Raw genomic sequence first — 22,472 nt, forward strand, 5'->3', positions numbered from 1 at the left:
TTCTAAAAGGACTCCGACATTTCTTTAAAAGGAGGCGATAAAAAAAGCCTGCAAGTGACCTACTGCTTTAACAAAAAACACTATACAGTGATAAATGCAGTTTCTATTTTTACCCAACAAGGGGAGCTATTATCAGATGAAAGAAATATTACACATTTCTTTTTAGAGTATCCATCTTTCTTCAATATCTATCTCTATACAGGTATTTATCATTTAATTTGAGACACACTAAATAATAATCAATCTTTTATTTTGCAGAAATGTTTCAAAAGACTTGTGTTGTTATTCAATTCGATTCATGTCTTTCAATCAAATATTTTCTAAGTTATATGACATCATTTAACAATTAAATATATATATTTCTCCATACAATCTGGTTCATACAAATTCTGTATATTTAATTTAAACCTCCATCATAAAAAGAGAATTCAAAATAAATTGACAATAAGGTCATCCCAGAATCCATGAGGTTTTAAAAATAGATAAATAGTAATTTATCATTAAAAATAGTTCTTGATTGATCTCATAGGGGAGTTAATTTTTCATATTAAATGTGCTTTGTTGGAAAAAACGTCCATATAAAAACTCCCATTTCGTCCACTGCCTCATTGATCATTTCCTGCTCCTTCACATCCCGCTCACTTCAAAATGTGAAACACAAACCTACACATTAACGCAGCTCTCTCATGGCTCAACTCATCTGCCTCCATCACTGATGAACATGTAACTCAATAAACCTCGGCCCGTAACCTTTAAGTAAAAGCCTATTTTTTGCCGATATCCAAACATTGTCAGACGGCTTCCTCGTGCTTGAGTTACATCTCTGAGGGGGTGAACAAAAGCAACTTTAGTGGCTGTGGAAAAGACACTCATGATGCGAGGGCGGGCGGGCGAGGGGGGGAAGAGAGAGAGAGGGTTGGTCGCATTCGGAGCCATGCGGATCACATTCCTCCGGCCCCATTGATTTCTGATCTTTTGACATTATTTAGTTGCTTTTTATTTTCTTGCCCGTCTTTTCTTCCATGTCACAAAAGACATAAATGTCCAAACAAGTGATGTTGGGAGTATCTACTATCTGTCAAAGGAGCAGGCCTTTCCCGGCATTAAAAGCGAGCGAATGCTCTGACGCAGTGCCGAGAAGCGACGGGATGAAAATATCACTCTTTATAATGGAGGCTAATCAGATTTCGGATGCTGTTTGCCTTCTGGCTAAAGGGAGATAGAAATGCGTGGAGCAATGGAGCTGTAACCAATACACTTCTGACCTCAAGACAAAGGCCCTGCATTTGTTTTCCTCACATCTAATCCACTCTTAATGCAGCTATAAATGGCTCCAAATATAACATGTAATTTTAACCCTAATCTCTGCTAAAGAACAGAGCTGAAGCGATGAAGCAGGCAGCGTAAATGCAAAAAGCAGACAAGGAGATGCACGTGTAGCACGTCTGTCTGCTAAATCCTGAACACACAGTAGTGATCGGTTCCATTAAGCAGGGATTTGATCATCTCCCCCGTACGCTCTCACCGCCCGGCTCCAGATTAGATCACTGTGAAAATGGTCAAATGGTGTGTTTATCTCCCTGTAATTATTTTGATGCAGATGACAAGAGATTGGTTGTTTGCATGTGGCTTGATGAGTGTGCACAGTGTGAGCCAAGACATGCATGCACTTTGTCAAGCACATGCCAGAGACACACATACACACACGACACATGCTGGCGTGGAGAGAGCTGAATGGCTCCTCTCAATGCCATTAACCTATTAGATACTTTCAACAAAGGCCTGGAAATAATGTTACATGTGCAGAGAAACAGTGCGCACGCAATTACTGCGGCATCATTTTTAACTTATGAGTAATATGTCTTTCTGTTGGGTGATGCAAATGGACTTTCAATGAGTTTAAAAGAGAAAACCCCAGACGACAATTCAGACATGTTGCGACCAAAACAGGAAAAAAGCAAACACCACATCCGTCTTTTCTTGAAAATTGGGATTTAAATGTAAAAATATTTAGCTCCATATTGTTCAATACTTACATTATTTAAAATACAAAAGTAGGCTTTTGTTTCTTTTTTAGGAAAATCCCTAATTTGTTCAATAACAGCAGCAAAGGATCATTTTGGAAGAAAAACATTGAATCGTATTGCAAAATATTCCGAGATTTTTCTAATTACATCACATAAAATCGTACAATTACGCTCAGAATGCTGTGGGTTTAACCAGAAACAATTTGGAAAGCAATCCTCTTGTCAATAAGTTGAGTATCCTCTTTATTGTGCAGGATTTGTTTCTGTATTTCCAGCTGCTGTCTCGCTCATCCTTCCCCTTTAACCACACGGTGACCTTCACTGAAATTGTCTTAATCCTGAAGGGTAATTTTAAGAACTCCTGCCCTTCTGGAGCTGATAGCATGTTCAGAGTTATATAAGCTTGTCTGTTCCCAATAATCACCTCTGCTTTTCACTTCACTCGAGTTAGCCCGTGTCACCAGATTACTGGCCCTCCGTATCTACCTTTCCAATTACTTTTAAGAGTTTTGGATGGACAAATTTGCGCTTTCATGTCCCGTGTTAGTGGATGAGTCGCTGCTTCTGGCCATGAAAGGAGAGTTTTTAATGAGCTGAGGTGAGGTTAATTGGTTCGCTAAGATCCTCCGAGTCATGTGCCTCTATATGAAATTAAAGTCCATTTCCTAGAGTTTCCCCCGGACGGATTTAATAACAAACACTTCAGGCCAATATTCATTTTCCCGAAGAGAGGAGGTGGCACAAGGGGGAGAGAGAGAGGGAGAGTTTGGTTGTTTGTGCTTGTGTTTATCTCGCCTTCACCTGAGCAAACTTGCAAGCTATCTGTGTTTTCTTCAAAGAAAAATGGTGTAACATCTGCTCCCATGCAGGATTCTATTGAATATCCTGTAGCACTAAAGTGTAAGAGTATTCTGCAGACGCCTTAAAAGTATTGAAATTAGTTCCATTTTTCAAACAATACGTGTGAACATGCAGCAGTCACATAGCTGTAGCTTCAACGCATTGACACTGATGCAAACACGCCACGCTACGCTAATCCTCCACAAATGACTGGGCCTTTCACTTGCCATTAGGAACTACATGATGTGGATCTGCCCCCGACTAAAAGACCTTGTAATCAACACTGGTGCGAATGTGTTAAGTTCAACGTCTGGCTGAGGGGGGGTTCAATGGTCCTGACAGTGTAATTACGGGTTGCCACCGCAATGCAGCGGCCAGAGCACTCAGCGCTAATTCAATCCATCTTCATTTCCACAAGCGACGCCCCTACCATTGATGGATAGTTATCATTAGAGAGTGACAAAGCACTGAAACAACTGAGGCGTGAGCGACCAACTGTGTGTGTATATGTGTGTGTGTGTGTGTGTGTGTGTGTGTGTGTGTGTGTGTGTGTGTGTGTGTAAAGTCAAGGAGCAGTAGGATGTGTCCTCTCAGATACACACTATTGCCCGAGACAGCAGGATTATATATTACTACAGGGATGAATACGGAGAGACGGGATGGGGAAGGAGCTTTGGGTCAGGGAGGGAGGTTGTATCCTTCACACACACACAGACACACAGACACAGACACACACACACACACACACACAAATAAATACACAGAATACCCGCAAAGAGTTTGTGTACGTGTACTTGCACAAACAGTTTGGCTCGCTGTGACCCCGACACACAGAGAGGCTACGGCTCGACTCACCAGCCTTTTATAGCATGCTGCTCAGACTGCTGACAGACACACAAACACACACACACACACACACACACACACACACACACACACACACAAACACGCACACACTCGTACAGGTCTGGGCACCGTCTGCAGCCAAACAGTAAACCACAGGCTGTGATTGAGGCCAACTGCTCTGCTCCTCTATATTTTCAGTCTATATATTCAGTCCACCCTGGGTTATATATCTTAATTATGTGCTCTGCCTCTTTTTTCCTAAAAGAAGGGGGTGACCGAGCCGGCTAGTCGGGCACTGGAAGCAGCAGCAGGCCGCTGAAATGAGGCCCTTCCAGTCTTTATGGGGCCTCCAGCTCAGCTACTGCATCATTACATGACTTTTAAGCTCAGAACAAAAACACAGTGGATGAATCCTTCCCTGCGTCTTCGCTGGCGTAACCTGCTCACACAATAGAAATCATCCTGTTTGTGGCAGGGTTTTTTTTCGTATCACGCTTCAAAACAAAGTGGAGCTCGGAAAAACTTTTCACAAAGACTAACGGGCTGTGAAAGGCTGTAATGAGTAAATAGCTCAAAGGGCAGAAGGAAGGAACAAATGGCGAGACGATTTCTAGCACAGTGCTGTGCTCAATGTGATTATCTCTGCTTTTTCCTCCCAGCTTTAGGGGTCAGCGCCATCTCATACTCCCCTGTCTCACACGCTCACACACACAAACACACACACACACACACAGGTTAGGCTTTGCCATTTCACTGACTCAATCGCATCTGGAGCTCTCCATCGATTGTGCTCAGTGACCCAGCAAAGGCCCATGTGGCGAGTGTCCGCCCCACCTCCCTGAATGAGACTACATTTCAAATGGGAGCTGGCATCATGGATGCGTCAACCAGGAGGTGGTGCTACTGGGATGAAGCGCGCTAAAGCTAAAAGGGTTTGTTTTTGTTGGAGTTTTCTATTTAAAAAAAAAGAAGGTTCTGAAAAAGGTTTTCCTCGCACCTGAAGCTGTACACACTTCCTCAAAAGAGACAGGCGCACTCTTGTTGTAGTCTTGTTGGCCGTTCAGGAGCAGCGAGCGCTCAGACACTCACAGTCAGAAGATGCTGCCTGCTTGAATGCATGAGATTCTCAGACTTGTGAGTTCTTGTTCTGTTGGCTCGATGTGAGGCATGAATGGTTCGCTACATCCCGTCCAAACTGGTGCACACGTACATCCACACAATTAAATCTGATGCTTACTCATGCACATTCCTAAATGCGCTATTATACCCTCACATGCACTGCATTTACACAACACACTTTGGCGGTTTGCACACATACATGCAGGCATGAGCTCAGCGGCCAATGTGCTGCCGTTAGACTGGCTGGCCTGCTTGCAGACCCTGCAGTTTGTTTAGCAACACTCCTTTTGACGACGCCCGAAGGGTGCAATTAAGCCCAATTAGAGCCTGTCAGTTTTATTAAGAGGCACAGACTGGCCAGGCTCGGGGGCAGTGAGGGGTAGAGGAGGGAGGAGGAAGAACAGAGGGAGGAGGAGAGGCTGCTGCACCAAGCTAGCGCTACTCTCGAGAAGCTAGGCTGAGAGGAAACCGGGGTAAATATAGAGAATGCCAACTGATACATCACAAAAAAGACAGCTGTGACAGAGAAAATGGACTCAGAACTGAAGAAGTGCAAAGAGCCTGATGAAGTCTTCATAACCAGGTCATGTTGAAGAGGCAAACTCAGGTGCTCTGAGTTCAAATACACAGAGATTACCTTTCTGATGCCACATAAAAGCTGCTTAAAAGTACAGTTTTGTGATCAGAGAACCTGCAGGGATCAATGGACGACAAAACCAAACCCGTCTATAAATACTCACTGGCTGCAGTGAATGCAGACATGTGTGGATGCAGATGTCACAAAGCATTTTCGGAAGGGGGGGATAGGGGGGGTGGTGGCTGTGTAGTTATGTGAGCCTGCCCTGATATATTAGCGTGGCTGTGAATAGAGCAATACAGCTGGCTTGGAACAAAAAACGGCAGCATCCCTTTCATCAGCAAATCAAAAAAGGAAAAAAAAAAAAGCGCAAATGAATGTATCATTCCCTCACAATTCCTTTTCCGTCGACCCCTCGACAGAGATGTTTACAGATAGCTATCATTCCCCCTCTTTTTCACATTTGCGCTTGGACATGTTTCAAAAGACGGGCCTTTTCATCTCCCCTCTCGCTGTGAGGAAATTTGCTCCTTAATGGCTTTCAAAACAGGAAGCGCAGACAATAAAAAAAAGAAGAAGTGAGAAAAACGCTTCGCTCCCCAAACCACCCACCCCCCCCCACCGCCTGCCCTCCCCTCCCTCCTCCTCCTCCTCCTGCCTCTTCAGTCGACGCATCCTTTAGCGGAGCTGAGTGCTGCAGGAGCACGCTGCTGCCGTGCCAAGGTGCCAACTGTGCCAGTCACACTGACCTCCATCTGCAGGCAACTTGATACCATCTCTCCAACCGCCGCGCACTCCTGCTGAATGGGTTCGCTCAGTCACAGTGAAGTCTGAATGCCATTCAAGGCTCAGGCTTGGAATTGTGTTTAGAGTTTGTGCGCTATTGTATTCTTTGTTCACAGCTGCTGTGTAAAAAAATCCTTTATCACTACACTGAATACTAGCAGTGCTGTATTGGAGGAATGCACACAGGAATACATTACCGCCAATGTGCAAATCATTCCACTATCAGGCAAATTAGAGCTGATTTTTCACAAGTCTTTATCAATGACCCTCAGAAGAGGGAGGTTGAATTGCTACGGACCAGCTCAAATTACTACTTAGGATGGTCTCTTGCCACGTACTAGGCTTACTATTTTAATAGTATATGTAGGTGTCTGTTTACTCATGTTGTATTCATAAATCCGCCTCCTGCAGGGCATCCGTGTCCACTGAGTGCCCTTGAACATGCCATGAGTAGTCTTTCCTCGCCTCGACTAAAAAGAGACCTGAAAGACAGCTACACACGCTTCCGCACAGTTGGATAAAACAAACCTTAACCACACAACTCAACCTCACCAAAGAACTTGCTTTTTTCAAAAGATGTTCAGAAGAGTGTTTTTTTTTCTCTCGCTCTCCTCATCTTGGCTTTTTCTCTCCCTGGGTAAAACAAATGCATCATTTTTCAGTATAAAAAAAAAGAAAAAAAGAGAGAAGAATCTTTACTCCCTCCTCTCCCTCCCATTGTGCCGTTTCCGTGTATGGAAGTGTTCCCTCCCATTGATTTTCTCCCAGCCAGGGCCCTTCCCAACACGAGCCGCTTCCTCACTAGTGTCATCTCCTTGTGCCTCTCTGCTTTTAACTGCGTTTTAACTCTTGTGGCAAAATGTACAACTGCCAAACTGGCTTTTAGGATGGAAATGGAAGGAGGAGGGGGGGGGGGTATGGAAGATAAAACTGATACATGCGCTGAAAAGTTTTTACTATTGTTTTCTTTTTGATGCAGATGGGGAAGAAAGAGAACAGTTCAAAGCTTTGCAGAGCCTTTTTGATCACTGCAGATGATCTGGTTGGTTTTGTTCTTGTTTGTACACGGCACACAGCACTTGTTTGTGCATGGTTATGGTCTGCCATTGTATACAGTTTGAAGGCTTAAATATGAGTAACGTGCACCTTTGTCAGGGAACACTGCTTTATTTGCAAGATGAAATTGCACAATAAGGTGCTGGTGGAAACAAGTTTGCAGATTAGGCCTTCAGCTCCATTGAAGATTTTTAAAATGAAGGAGAGATGGGCTGGACAGAGAATAAAACAGCACTATGCAACACAAATAATAAAAGGGAACAGTCCAGAAAAAGAGTTCTAAATGTAGGGAATATTCCTGACATCCATAAAATTCAAACCAGGATAGTAAAATCAAAGACACAGGAGAGCCATGTGCAAAAATCCAGAGATGAAGGAAAAAGCTAGCAGGTGTATTTTCCAGCCACTGCAGCTTCTCACCCACAGCTCCTGCTCCCCACTCTGCCGGCCCCTCTGTGATGAGCGCCTGTGTCCACTGGGGGCTACAATTAGCCCATCAAACTCATTCCAGCCGGGAATCCACACCGCCTCTCCAATCCCCTTTTCTGGCTGTGCGAAGCCTCCAAAGAGACAGGCAACTTGTAAGACGAGGGGAGGTAGCCTTTGATGTGCCAGGTTCTGCCCAGGCCTCCCTTTTTGCTCATATCAAGGCTGAGGAGATATAACAATTAAAATGGCGGGTGAGGCAGGCTGACACCGCAGTACGCAGCTCGTGCAGCTTGTGCAGCTCGTGGGCCACGTGCTCTCCCTGCACACTCAGGAACCTGGCCCTTACAGGTTCTTGGTGCAGATACAAGTTTCCCAATGAAGGTTGAAGCAATAAAAAGTCCTTAGGCCAATGCTATAAATCTACCCTGTGGTTTTTCCCTGGCTTCTGATTGGCTGGCACTATGTTCCTCTGACTGTCAGTTAAGAGTTTTCTCAACCTTTTCCTCCCTGTGGCTTTGCTTTTATTTCACTGTTAAATTCATTGGTCTATAAATCAAAAATTTCACATAAGAATGAAAATTTTTTAACAAATGTATTATCAAGTCATAAACTAGAGAAAAAAAGGCATACATTTTTGGATCTCTAATGCAAATAATACCATCGTTTTGTTTCATGTTTCAAATCTATCCACATTTAAAGCTCCTGGGGAGACATTTTTGGGTTGCGTCGACCTTGGCGCCCCCTGTTGGCAAAGTGTTCCCTTTAATAAAGTTTATGTATTATTTATGAAGTAGCATGATCTGACCAAATCTAATCCTGTTGTTGCTAAAAAGTCATACATTTCACTCAAAATGAATTTTTGCCAATACAAAAGCGCTGTTTTAGTGGGATACTGTTGATGGCCGTGTCTGACACTCACGTTTTTACCCTTACACCTATATATAGATACTTTTTATTATTGCTTCTTTTGCTCATATAGAGGTATCGTTTATAATTCCAGCATGTTTCATAACTGGCTGAAAGTTTCTCACAGATTTAAAGCTCCTGTGAGTGACTTTTTGTTTGTGTCTGTTTTGGCGCCCCTTCTGGACAAAGTGGTACCTCTTATATCTTTACTGAATTTTGTCCTGAGCATGTATATGTAGTGTTTACTTACATCAAATCCCATCCTGCTCTTTTAATTGTGAAATGTTTCACTTACTGAATTTTTTTACTGTGGAAAAAGTAAAAAAAGGCTGTTTCTTCAGTGAGTCATAAATCGTTTTGCCTGACACCTACCTCCTAACAGTGGCTACAGGGGTTAAAAGTTACTAAATAGGCGCGCTGGTGGCCAAAAAAAGCCCCAAAAATATAACTTAAAAAAAAAAGTTACTCAATAAAGGTGTTGTCTTGTTTTTGTTGATTATAAAGAGGCTTTCCTGCATATTTAAGCCTGTTTCATAACCAGTCAAAACTACCTACAGGAGCTTTAAGTTTTGATCATTGTATGCAGTCCCAATTGTTTTGAAAGTAACCTTGCAGAAGAAAGAAACCAACATAATTGTTTATACATACAAGTGAGAAATAATAAGAAACACTTCTTGTCAATGGCACACATTGTACCATAATGTAAGTTAAATGGCGTTTCCTGTATGAACTATGATTGCCGGATGTCTCCTGTCAGACACTGAACAAATACAACCACACACTGCTTTATTTTGGCTACATAAATCTAAGTCTTGCGTATATATTTTGATTCATTATCTTATAGGATTTCCCCACACTGAGCCTGTGACTTAACACATCCCATGTTGTGTCTTGACCCCGTGCTGGACTGACTCTGGGCCAGCGGTTCAGAGGTGCTGCCGTGTTACGTAGTGCAAGACTCAACTCCACTTTCCGTCTCTGCTCTGGTGGGGCTCAGCGGCACGCAGCCAGGTAATTACACAGCACTGACTACCAGCCCTGAGAGAAAGGCCCACTACCTCACACAAACACACACACACAACACTTACAGCATACAGATCACACATCCCCAACTGCACACACACACACACACACACACACACACACACACACACACACACACACACATACATACATGCAGGCCCAGCCAAACACAAGGACTACATTATGTCAAGCAGGATTACAATGACTCCAACCTGACCCGGCTCTGCAGCTGCTCTGCCTCTGGCGTGAGTGTGCCTGAATTTACTGTTTGAGCTAAAAGACAGTACACAGTTTAAACAGGTGTGTACTTATGCAGATGCGCAGCTCGAGCATGTGGTTTGCATTAGTGGCTGCAGTGGAGCCAGAGTGAGCTTTCAGCGGAGCAGGAGTCAGGCCAAACATGTCATTTGGGGCTGGTGATCTATGCACTTTCTATTCCCTGGATTCAGGAAGTGGATATTTCCTGAAAATTCCAAAAAGGTGAATGAAAAAAAAAATGCTACTCAGGGGTCATGTATGCAAATTAAATCTGCAGTGAAAAGTTTGATTTAACCTCTGTTGCAGATAGACAGAGGAAGGAACGCTGATTTTTTATCATGACTGCCTTCATTTTTTTTTTAAGTTATGTTTTAGGGGTTTTTGCCTTTATTTGATAGGATAGCTGAAGAGAGACAGGAAATGTGAGGAGTGGAGAGTGGGAGAAGTCATGCAGGAATTGGTCGCGGCCGGGAATCAAACCAGCGACCCCTGCGACGAGGACTGTAGCCTCTGTATGTGGGGCGCTTAGACCGCTAGGCCACCAGTGCCCCAACTGCCTTCATTTGTGAGGTTCCACTAAAAAAAAAGCAGCAAAACTAAACAACTAAACTGACCATATTGACAAATTAACCTGAAAATGACACTTTAATTTGTTTTATCAACTGTTTCAAATCATTTATCTGTCGTTTCTGGGCTCTAACTTCAGTATGACATCACTATTTCTTCAAGTCTTTCCAGCAACTTCTACCAGCCAGATACAATGGTGCATAACAATTTCAAGACACAGAGTCTGAAGGCTGACTGTCACTTCAAAAAGCAGATATTCTAAATTATCTTCCAAGCGATCCCATCACTTCTTGTTTCTTTTTACTAATCCCAGCAGGCTAATCACTTCCTTTGAGCTAGTAGACTGTAAAATCAAAACATCAAGGGTGCAGTGATAATTTATTTATTATGGTAATGTGATTATTTCCATAACCATGAGTTAATTTCGAAACCTTCAAATGAAGTTGCACGACTCCAAGGCTGGGACGCAGCAGCAGCAGCAGCAGCAGCAGCAGAGGTTAGCTATTTTATTCTGACATAACAAAACAGTGAGTTGGCATAAAGGCGAGTAAATTGCACCAACAAGACAAAAGGGAAGTCATGCTTCAAGAAAGCCGGAGGTATTCTCTCTCTCTCTCCCTTGTTGGTTATTCCAGACTTTTTCCAAAGAAAGAATCTTGTTCAAAAAAAAAAGAGATGCCATGGATTCCAGTGAATGCCAGTGAGAATCAAGCGAGCTATTCATGCTGCCAGTTGATTTAGGCACGCCTCGCTACACACCAATCAGCCCGGCCCCCGGCCCTCGCCAGCCACTCACTTGTCTGCCATTCCAACACAAGATGGAGACAGTGCCAAAAGTTCCAATTAAAATATCCATTTGTGATGTCTGTGCAGAAAAAAAAGGAGTAAGGGAAAAAAAAAAAAACAAGTACCAGGCTTTTTCGATAGCGTAGGAGAAAATACAACAAAAGCTGCCAAAATTCTGTGGACAAGCCACACACTTAAGAGTTTTCTGTCTACACAAACTAAGTATGAAGAGTGTGTGTGTAGGCTGGATGTGTGCACGCAAGGGAAAGTGAGACAGACAGAGCCTGCATTTGTGTGTGTGTATGAGAGTGGGAGCGTCTTGTTATGGAGGAACAGAGCATGTTGCAGATAAGAGGGCGACGCTGTTCAAAGAAGAAGGCAGGCCGGTAAAGTGCGCGCCGATTCGACATCATCGCCTTACTGTCCCTTAATGAGCCTGGAGAGGAAGTCTGGTGTCCACAGAATCGGCTCCTGTCTCGCTCCAAATCATGCTGCCGGGCTTTTTATTCAAATCTCACACACAACTGTCACACAGCCAGTCTGGCCGCGCTGTTTATCTTACTCCAGGAGGATGTTAACAAGACAAATGAATGAATAAATACACAAATAATGCGTTTAGGTAATGTTAATAATGTATGAAATGGAAGATGCTTTCTGACAGTAACGCTGCACTAAGGATTCTTCCCAACTTTGGTGACAGGCTTGTTTATTTCCTTTCCCAGAATGCAATTCTCTGCATCTTTTGCAGGCGGTGTCTGGCCATTTCAGGGCGTCTATAGCACATCTCGCTGATAAGAAAAAGTGGTCTGACACATTAGTTTAGACTTCTCTTCCATGAAAAAAAAAACCCCAAAGCAATTCCCTTCATCCGAAACTTCAGGTGTGATGATGCGCCTCATTTTTGAGGAATCCAGGTCTCCTTCTCGCCCTGTCACACCTTCAATCACGCTATGTTATGACTGATTTCTGTGACATTTAAACAGGTTATTCAATTACAGTGCGTCTTTTATTTTGAAAGAATGCATAAATAAAAAAACACAAAAATCATGCGCGTATCTGCACAAGCATGAGAGAGCAGTCAAACAGTAGCATCACCTGCCTTAGAAGCACTGTCCCAAACTTCTAGGACTATTACAAAAAACAAAACAACAACAAAAACAAGAGCTGGGAAAAAAAAATGCTCAAAGAAAACCGACTGGGTAGGAAAATAAAGCCTCACATCTAATTCCTTCCCTGGGCCGAGACAAAAGCAGGGCCTGGCACTCAAGCGCTATCGACTACACAGGCTTGGAAGACGGAGAAGAAAAAAGAATAACAACACGCACATCAAAACCGGAGCCAAACAAATCCAAAGAAAAGTTCAGATAGGTCTTCAGTGGAACCGCCAAGAAGAACCAAATCAAATAAATTGGGGGTTGAGACTTGCTCAGGCTGGCCCAACATACCGGGAAACACAGTTTGGAATATATGAGCAAGGTGATAGAGGACGATGCTAAATGACTCACAAAGCAGATACACTGTGTTTACCCCTAAAAAAAAACTTCCAAAAATGAAAGCCCACTCTCCTGTTAAAACACAAGCGGGAACAGAAAACTGAATTCAAGGCGGCTTAAGTGCTCTCTGGAATCACTCAGCATTCCAGCGTCTTCAACAGACACACACACACACACACACACACACACACACACACACATCCACAGAGTCTAAAAATGTGACTGTGACAGTGTATTCATCCATAACTGTAAATTGTTCTTTGGGGAATTTGGCAGGTCTTCATATTCTTTCCCCAACTCCTGTCCCCTTCTTCTCCCATCCCTCTCTCCATTACTCCATCACTAGCTGCCTCTACTCATCTGACTGTCTCTGTAGCAATTACAGGATCTCCAAACACAGGGGTTCAAAGGTCAAGGGATTAATTTACAATACATATCCAAGACTTGTTTGTGCATCTGTATACTCCAAGACACTGGTGCACCCTTCAATATGAATGCCTTACATTAGCCTAGCTTTGCCCTTCTGATGCACAAGATGTAGGCATCAGCACCTGTAAAGGGTGCAGATATTTTGTCTGTGAGCGTCAAACCTTTCCTGTTGCAGCTGGATGTCTGCAGCAAGAAGAAACAGTTTGGAACATTTGTTGCCCTCATTAATGTTTTCTTTTTAGCTTGCTTTTGCAGGAGTTGTTTTTTACTTTGACTTAATGCTTTATCAGACGTTTAAATGGTGAAAGTCTCGCAAACATCTTCCCTATTCTAGTTTTTTTTAAAGGTGCAGGGAGCTTCAACAGCACCGTGAACTCAGGTCACCAGTTCTCTTACAGACAGGCCTTCATGATCAAAACCCCAATTCTGAACATTGACTTAAACAAGACGTCCCATGCAATGTTCAGAGACTTAAAGATCAGACAGAGTACTTCCCCTTATCTTCACCTGTGCTATTTTTCACTTTTAGTCTCCTCGTAGTTGTTCAACAAACAAAAAGAGCGTGGCTTTTCTTTGTTGTGATTGGTCGGCTCAAATGCACTCAAAAAGCATCCTTCTCTCAAAAAGTGAAGCTAGTCACGACTTCAATAAAGCTGTCAATTCTAATATAAACCCTCACCATATTTTCCACCCTGTGTTTTTCATAAACAAGCATACCTACTGTACCTGCATCCTCCAAGGTCTGTGCACGCACGTGTTTGTGTGTGTGTGTGTTAGCGTCATAACACTCAGGAGCCAAAAGCTACTCTAAAATCTGCAGGCCACCCCTGGGATATTCACTTAATCACTTCAACCCCTTCTCTAAAGTTCACTTCCAAACTTCCTGGAAAACGAAGCAGACTTTTCTGAGGAAAAACAAAGAGGGTTAGCGCGAGTAATAACATTGTGTTTAATCCAACACAACATCGCCTCAAACAGCAGTGAGAGCGGCGAGCCAAGAAGGGACGGGTAGCAAAAACAAATCAATGCTCCCTGAAGATGGATGTGTGTGTGTGAGAGTCAAGAATGAGGAGTTAATCTTTCAGAAAATACTACAAATTAACTTTAATGTGTTTCATTTACACATGACCAAAATTAAAGGGAAGTTGTCATTTTTAAAATGTGTGTTTCCTCTGCCACCCCTCTTCCTCCCTTCTCATCTTTTCCTGAGTACTTCCCTTCCTCTCAGTGGCTCAGCTCAAACCTCAGCCCCTTGCATGCTGCTTCTGTGGGGGTGAAAAAAAACGAGGTCACGTATCTTCTTACTCCAGCCTGCCTCCGTATGGTCACAACACCCCCTCCCCTCCCCTCCTCTTCCCTCCCTTCTTCTCCTCTCCTCTTCCTCCACACCTTCCCCTACCAGCACCTCTCACTCTAAAATCTCATTCCATCACTGCAGCCAAATCTGCCTCATCCCTCCCCCTTTTATATTTCTTCTCCCTCTCTCCCACCCTTCCTGTGCCCTCAGCCCGGTGCTAATTGGTAAATCTGTTGAACCATGCCAGCCGCAACAATGAGACACCTGGAGTTCTGTCAAAACAAGTTTCCCTGTGAAACGGCCTCCAGTGTTCATACAGTAGCACAGGGAGCTGCTGAGTGTGTTGTCGCTCACGAGGCTGGCTGCCCAGGAATTGTGTAATCTCTGGAAATTTATCACAAATAAGATTATTTAACAACATCACTTCCAACCTCAACCTTATCGGCACTAAAACCTTCTTTGATGCACCCTGTCCACTTCACGCTGGTCTGCGAGACAGAACTCAGGGTTAAACGAGTTCATGTTGTTGTATGTAAACACATGAAACTTTTAACCCGGCCTGACCTATCTCTGACTGCCTGTCATCCAAAACTCAAGTCGCACCCTCGACGCAAGGATACTACAGACACGCTGGTGTAGACAAAGGTGTGTTTGTACGACACACACGCAGAAAGACAGGCACACCCAACAGGGATTCCTGCCAGACCTTGTCAAACAAGTTCTAGCAAAGGCGCTTGTATAAGAGAAGGAGGGGAGGCAGGCAGCGAGCTGACATGAGGAAAGGAATGTTGTTGTTTTTTTTATGCTCCTTTTTCTCCCTAATAGACTCGACCATCGTATTAATAGCTGTTTGCACAATCAAGCATGATTTACCTTCTTCCCTTCTTTATTTCTTACTTCTTTTTTCTTTTCAAGGACTCGTGTTATTTACTGGCAACAAAGGCCCTGAGGAGTGTGCAAAATCAACAAGCAATTGATTAGTCAAACAATTCAAGTAGGCAATCCACAGAGCCACGGTCGCCTCAGAGGAGATTAATAAGTTATCCTCTGGGCTTCGTAATGCGTCTTCCCGCCCAGCAAACCAAAACAAGGCTTACTGATGTCCTCAGCACGTCAGCTCTGCGGCAAAATCAACACTAACTTTGCATTTAAGTTCCACTTTTCAAAATTATTCAAGGCAGAGCTGCAGGATAAAGACAGAGGGAACTGGAATACTTTGAATTAGAGAAAGACATGCAGTGTTATTTCACATTCAGGTTCGGTCAAATTTAATTCAAATCTTTAACCAGTTGAAGAAAACAGGGTGTCTTATTACTCCCCCTCTCTCTGTGAGAGGCATTTAGAACCAGATGCTGTCAATAAAGAGGATTTTCTTCATAACAGAAAAAGAAAAATACAAACAGAGAGACTCCCTCCTCCTGCTGTTGGATTGTGAGAGCTAATTCAAACCAAATACAGCCACAATGATTCCAAAAGCTTAACCAGAAACAGAGAAAGGTTATGCACGAGAAAGAGACAACAAACAGAATCCAGAGACACAATAAGAAGCTAAAACCAAACAAAGCTGGACAAGAAAACACCAAAACAACCCAGTAATGCTGGACAATCTCTGTTTAGTAAGCTGTTGGGTCAATATGTGTCAAATATATCTCTCCCCTTTAAACATCCCATCATCTGGATTGACATTTTAGACATTCATAAAAAAAAGCACACAAAGCAGCAGCACGGGATTAAAGCACAATGCACAAACAGCACAGCATGATTATCAGCATCATCACCAGGATTTAGGGTGTTTTGATTCTTTTTTTTTTTTTTTTTTTTTAATCAATCAATCATCAGTTGTTAATTTGCGTGTGGAATCAACCAAAAAATCCAACAAGATATTTTTGGAATTCAAAGGTCTCTCACCAAATGAAATTGGTGAAGGCTCAGATCTGACTGTCCGGGGAATTCCCAGCAGAAGGACCCCTGAAAGGCAAAGATGGACGTTCCCAAGTCACACAATTATATCAGCTCACTATCTCTTGTACGCTCCCTCCATCACACCCACACACATATATATACACACATATATACACATCTGCACACAATCCCAACCAGCCAGGTTTTATGCAAAAGAAACATGATCTCCCTGGAAATAATGCATCCCCTGGCTTTTAAGTTATTTAAACTACTACCTCTCCTCTGCTGGCTCAGCTCTCTCCTGGGTGCGTGTTTGGCCCCATTATTACTAATTTTAAACACAGAGAACCAGCTCTGCTCTGGTTACATGACTGTTGGTACTGGCTGGCTGGTTGTTAAAGCAATATTTCACTTTGGTTAAACATTTTATCTCCTCAGCATTTACACCTCCACAGATATTCAGCCGGTCTAGGGAGCCAGGGTCACTCCTGATGTTTCAAGCTTAATATCTGTAACTGCAAAGTGTATGTAGCACAAAGGGAGTAAATAATCTCACCCTGGTTAGGAAGTATTATTTTCCTAGTGTTGGAGCTATTAAAAGGGCATTTATAAAGTAAGCTTATAATCTGTGCTGACTGAAGAGGTGGTAATAGTGCCATTGTTTTTCTTCCTGATACCAATTCTGACAGCTAGCTTGATGCCTAAGTAGCTACTCCTTCTGTAAGAGAGAAAAAAACTTTGAATTATTATAACAGCTGTATGAAACAAACAAGTGTAAATGTGATATGATTATTATCATTGTTGTACGGCCTGACTCAGTTTACTTAGGGAACCCTGACATAAAATTAAGCTGTGCGTCTAGAAACAATTTAAGCTAGCAGCCCCTCTTGTGCTTCTCTGCCAGAGAGTTCGAAACACTCTGATTTTTATCATGAACTGCTTTATTTCATGTTTTATTTTACCGTTCTAGTTATCAAAACAGCTACATAAAACATTAAAGCATTTAAATGTGTGAATGGAAAAACTGTTAGCTAACATTTTGCTAGGTTTGACATTCTTAGCTAGCAACACTGTTGTTATTTTTCAATGATACATGGTAATTTACCTGAAGCTAGTTATTTGTCATTCTGTATTATGACTTCTAATGGCAACCAAATTGTATGCTACAGTTGTGCTCATAAGTTTACATACCCTGGCAGAATTTGTGATTTTCTTTGGCAATTTTTCAGAGAATATGAATGATAAGAGAAAAACTTTTTTTTTCCACTCATGGTTAGTGGTTGGGTGAAGCCGTTTATTGTCAAACAATTGTGTTTACTCTTTTTATATGATAATGACAACAGAAACTACTCAAGAAATCATACATTCTGCCAGGGTATGTATACTTATGAGCACAACTGTATATGTTTACTGAGTAGGCTGATATTTCTGAGAAGGAGGTATAAGCTCATTATTAAAGGGCTAGTAGGTTATTTATTAGATGGGGCGTTTACTACTTGCTATTACCTGATACCCATTTAAGGCTGAATCTGAGGCATTTCCGGTGCATTGGTATCGGAACAACTACAGTACTGACTACAAGTCCCCAGAGCACTCTTTTTTTTTTATATATATATATTTTCTTCACTTCACTGTGTACTAAATTTAAAATTGTGACCTGCCAAGTCTTACTAGCTGTTCAAATACAAGATTCTTCAGAGGATAAGGCATTCAGAGGTTAACTTGGCACATTTGTATCTACTGCCCCTAAGAGCAAAAAACTCAGATCTCACATCTCCCCGCAAGATTTCAGGAGATGGTAGAGGACAGGAAAGGAAGAAAGAGGAAAAATAGGGAAAGGGAGTTATTGATTTCCTAAAGAAGAAAGGACATGCTAGTAGAAAGTCTCAGAACATGCAGAGAAAAAGCAACAGGGCCTGTAGTTTACAAAAGGTCTCCAAAAGCTACTGTGCCGGTCGCTTTCTCTGCACAAAGATCACTGGGTTCTATTTGTACTTGTGCTTGATCCCAAGGCCAGCTAGATAACTCTTCCAACAGTGAACACTGTGGTTGTTATTGAAACACACACACACACACACACACACACTCACACACACACAAAAATACACACGCTAACAGATACACATATGTATTATCCTTCTAAATGTGCATGTCCAACACAGAGTCACACGTTTCCTGGGGTAGCTTAAGTTCAGCAGGGTTACACAACGGTCAAATACCACAGCATGGAAAATACACGACTTTTTCCCTGGAGCTATTAACACAGAGACACACACACAGACAATACAACAAACTGCTATTCACATTGACTACAATCACATGTTGTGATGGACTGGTTCCTCACCTACATTTCTGCACATGTAGTCTACACATTTGTCTAAAAAAAATTGAAAATCTGACATTTTGAAATCTGGTTATTTGGCACTTTCAAACTATCCTCACTTTGAAAGACTTAGGTTTTCTGTTATGCCCATAAAAGAGTGATAAGACTCCTCTGTCATTGTTGTGGTATTGTTGCTGACTAAGCCAACACTGAGTGGATTGTCTGTGGGAACAAGCGGCCGTCCAGACTGCCGGACAAAGACTGAGGTGCTCTCATTTTCATTGTCACAGCTCCCGGGCCTGACGCCATGTCTCGACTCGGCCTCAGAATTTGGCTCCGAGCTGGTGATGTAAGCGTGACCCCTTGAAGAAATGTCTTGTCTGGTGAGGACAGCGGGAGACAGCCCACAAGCACAATGGTGTCTATCTGAGGTCTAGATCAGAGATATAGATGAAGATGTGATACTGGCATGTGAAAATTTTGATTTGTGATGAATGTATTTCCATGGAGTTCAAGCTAGAAATCATTTAGAAATGAAAGTAACAGATGAGTATGTCATCCTAACTTTGATAACAAGAGCGTTTTGCAACCCTCAAGCTGATATCAATATCGTCCTTCGCTAGTAGCTTAAAGCTCCTGTTAGGAGTTTTTTGGGGGGGTCAAAAATCAGACTGAAATCAATATAGATACCTTTCTATGACCTATTTAAGCAAACAGCACCATCAGCGACAAGACTTTTTATGTCGGTACAGCTGTCTAAATGTCTAAAAAACTGCTGTCCCAAGGTAGGTGGAAGATGAAGGGTCTAACTGCGCAGTACCAAGCAGCCTGTTTCAGTAGCCTTTCTCCATAAGTGAAACATCTGACAGCTGAAGAAAGCTGGATGAGATGCACAGGGAAAGGCTAACAAAGAGATAACATGCACCACTTTGTCCACAGGGGGCGCCACACAGACTGAAGGTTCCTACAGGGGCTTTAAATGTTTTATTATTGAGTATGCTTGTTTTAGTAATAATCAATTAACCTCTAAAAAGTCAAGTGGTGGCGGGTCAATTGCTGAGGGGCGATAAACCACAACAGCATGGTGCTAACAGAGAGCAACTTAGAAGAGAATTAGAAAATGTCAGCAATCAGTTTTTTCACAAATCGCCATCCTATTAAAATAATGAAAATTAGTTTTTGGTCTATATCATCTCTTGATGATTCTGGCCACCTATGGTAAAAATCGCCTTAATCCTTAGTTGAAAGGATTATGCTCTTTATGCCCTGTAGGACAATGGCCTATGTCAAGAGGGTAACTTAGGCCATTTTATTCTTGTACTAAGTCAAAATGTTTGATTCTTTATGGTAAAATGTCTGACTTGGGCAATTTAACAAGCTTTCATGATGGCAGCTGCTTCAAGAAGCAACAGAATCTATAGTGCAGAAGAAGCTCTAAACATGATTCTTGAATCAGTTTCTACCGGTGAGTGATAAGGTTTACTATCGACCTGATATTTGTTCAATTTAGGTTAGAGTTATTTACGTTTTGAGTTTGATTTATGGAATTAAAGGACAGTTAATAGTCAGGTTTCAAAAAGTTGTCAACACTGGTTGTTGGAAATGGGTTAAGTTCAATAAAAAACCCAGCAAAGAAGACCTGGAGAAGTGAGGAAAGAGACTGCCTCCTGACAGATTTGATTTATCTGACATTTGTTTAATTTAACTCAGGGTAATATCAGCTTTGAGTTTGCACTATGGAATAAAAGGGCAGTTTAAGCCAGGTTTAAAGTTGCCTCAGTCACACTAGAATGTTCCAAAAATTGGCCTAAGTCACTTTATTGTTTAATGTTACATAATTGACATATACAATTCTATGTATGTCAACAGTCATCCACTGTCAATGCCTTTTTGATTGAAATGATTAATAAATATCATATGCTCTGCATTTGGTAAGGTTTTTTGTGTTTTCCCAAAAACAAAAAAAAATGACTTAGGCCATTATTTTAATAGGGTGATGAAATGTTAATGATGTTAATTTTTTTTAATGGCACCAGTATCCATTCAGCAAACAAAATAATTTTAAAAACCTCTAATTGAAGTGACTAAACCCTAATTGAATTCTGAAATATAAGCTTATACTTGCTGGAAAGGTTAAAGGTGCAAAAGGGGGGTGCATTCACAGAAAGAAGACAAAAGATGGGGCAAAGAGGTTATGAGGAAAAAGGTATGAAATGCAGTCAGAAAGAGCAGTTTAAGGTCGGTATAAGTCAGGCGGAGAAAGCCTTCTAGGCCTGTGGACAGTGTGTGGGTGGTGCCTGCTGACCATGGGGTCGCTCATTAACAGCTGAGGAGGCCAGGCATCCCAGAGTTCTGGGCAATTGTCTGCCTAACCCAGGTGCATGGCCTATTCAGACCACAGGAAGCCCCCTTTATCCCCATTCCTACAAAATGGACAGAGAAGCGGTCAAGGAGGTTGAATGTGATCGTGCCTCTGTCTTTTCTAACACAAACCCGAGAGGTGCAGTCGCTTGTTTGGATCCACAGAGTCATTGTGGCATGTGTTTTCACTTCTGTGAGGATTTTTTTTAACAATATCAAAAACACGTCAGTTCCTTTCACACAGCCTCTTTTCCAGCACACACTCTTCGGGGAAAGGAGTGAGCCTGAATGGGGGATAAAATAAGCATGTTCAGGAGTTGTAAAAGGCTCAGGTGGGAGGTCTTACAGGCCATAAAAATGGCCAGATTCCATCACTTCCTCCACACTAATTACCATACACTTGGAGCAAGTTCCCTCCCTCTCTTCTTCCCTGAGCCCATGCTTCAGTACCTCTGACACACACCGCACACACCAGAGTACACAGTGAGGCACAGTTGGGAAATGGTTAACACTCCAGCCGTCCCCTGCTGCCAGTGAAAGCCCACAAAACAATGGAGACATTGTTCAAGCTGGGCTAGGCTCTAGACTTTAAGGCTGTGTGTGTTCGTGTGTGTGTGTGTGTGTGTGTGTGTGTGTGTGTGTGTGTGTGTGTGTGTGTGTGTGTGTGTACGTGAATGTCAGGAAAGTAGTTTCTGCGTATATGCTCTTAACATTTGCATGTTTCTGCCCCAATTCCTAGAAAAGCAAATTAAGAAACGTGACTCAATAAGAAAATGGTTTGAAAGCTGAAAATTAATAAACTGTCTTTTATTATTTGCGTTATTAGGTTAATTGAATCATCACTATCTTAATTACAAAAGTGTTTTTCATGGTTAAAAAAAAAAATACACATTACTCCCTTAATTCATTTGCCATCTGTGAGCCAATCCCTGTCTCAAACATCCACAGAAACTCCTCAAGCTGACAATATCAAATTAAACCATCACAATAAAAGCCAAGCTGACAAAGAGGGCACTGTTTATGATCTTTCCCTCAGGAGCTGTGTGAGGCAAAAAAAATATTTCTTAGAGTCTCTCCCTCAAAAAATACACATCAATAGGCGGATAAATATTGAATAACTTTCAGCCAATAGCATAAAAGTTCAGTGGCGGCAGGTTTTGAGGCTGCCTGCGGCGTGGTCAGGTACTTCAAAAGGGCCCTGCGTGGCCCCCTTTGAGGGCATGGTAAACAGGGGCAAACAGCGCGCCCTCAGACAGAGCGGCCTGCGTGAGGTCACTTCCTCTTCTCTCTGCAGCTCTTCCAGCACTCCACATCCGATGAGACCTTCTTCCTGCATCTCCATCTTTCCCCCCTCAGCCATCACTTTCTACCAGGCTTCTCTGCAGCCATCTTTATCTCTCCTTTTAATCTATCACTGTCTTCTATTGTTGTTTCACCTGTCTGTGGG

The 22,472-nt window shown here is 42.4% G+C and overlaps 1 protein-coding gene across 23 annotated transcripts in view; it reads right to left on the bottom strand.

Annotated features, from left to right (window-relative positions):
• The window catches only part of tcf7l2 (transcription factor 7 like 2), a 96,163-nt gene that overhangs the window by 34,278 nt on the left and 39,413 nt on the right, over positions 1-22,472 (bottom strand). For 13 of the 23 annotated variants that reach the window (XM_034708430.1, XM_034708414.1, XM_034708417.1 and 10 more), the window contains exon 5: positions 16,348-16,407. The exons of the other annotated variants lie outside the window; for them this stretch is intronic. In XM_034708430.1, the coding sequence (XP_034564321.1) occupies positions 16,348-16,407 (60 nt within the window). The remainder of the gene's footprint in view (positions 1-16,347; positions 16,408-22,472) is intronic. 23 annotated transcript variants of the gene reach the window in all.

Source organism: Notolabrus celidotus, chromosome 18 (genome assembly GCF_009762535.1).
Source record: "Notolabrus celidotus isolate fNotCel1 chromosome 18, fNotCel1.pri, whole genome shotgun sequence".
Classification (NCBI taxonomy): Eukaryota; Metazoa; Chordata; class Actinopteri; order Labriformes; family Labridae; genus Notolabrus; species Notolabrus celidotus.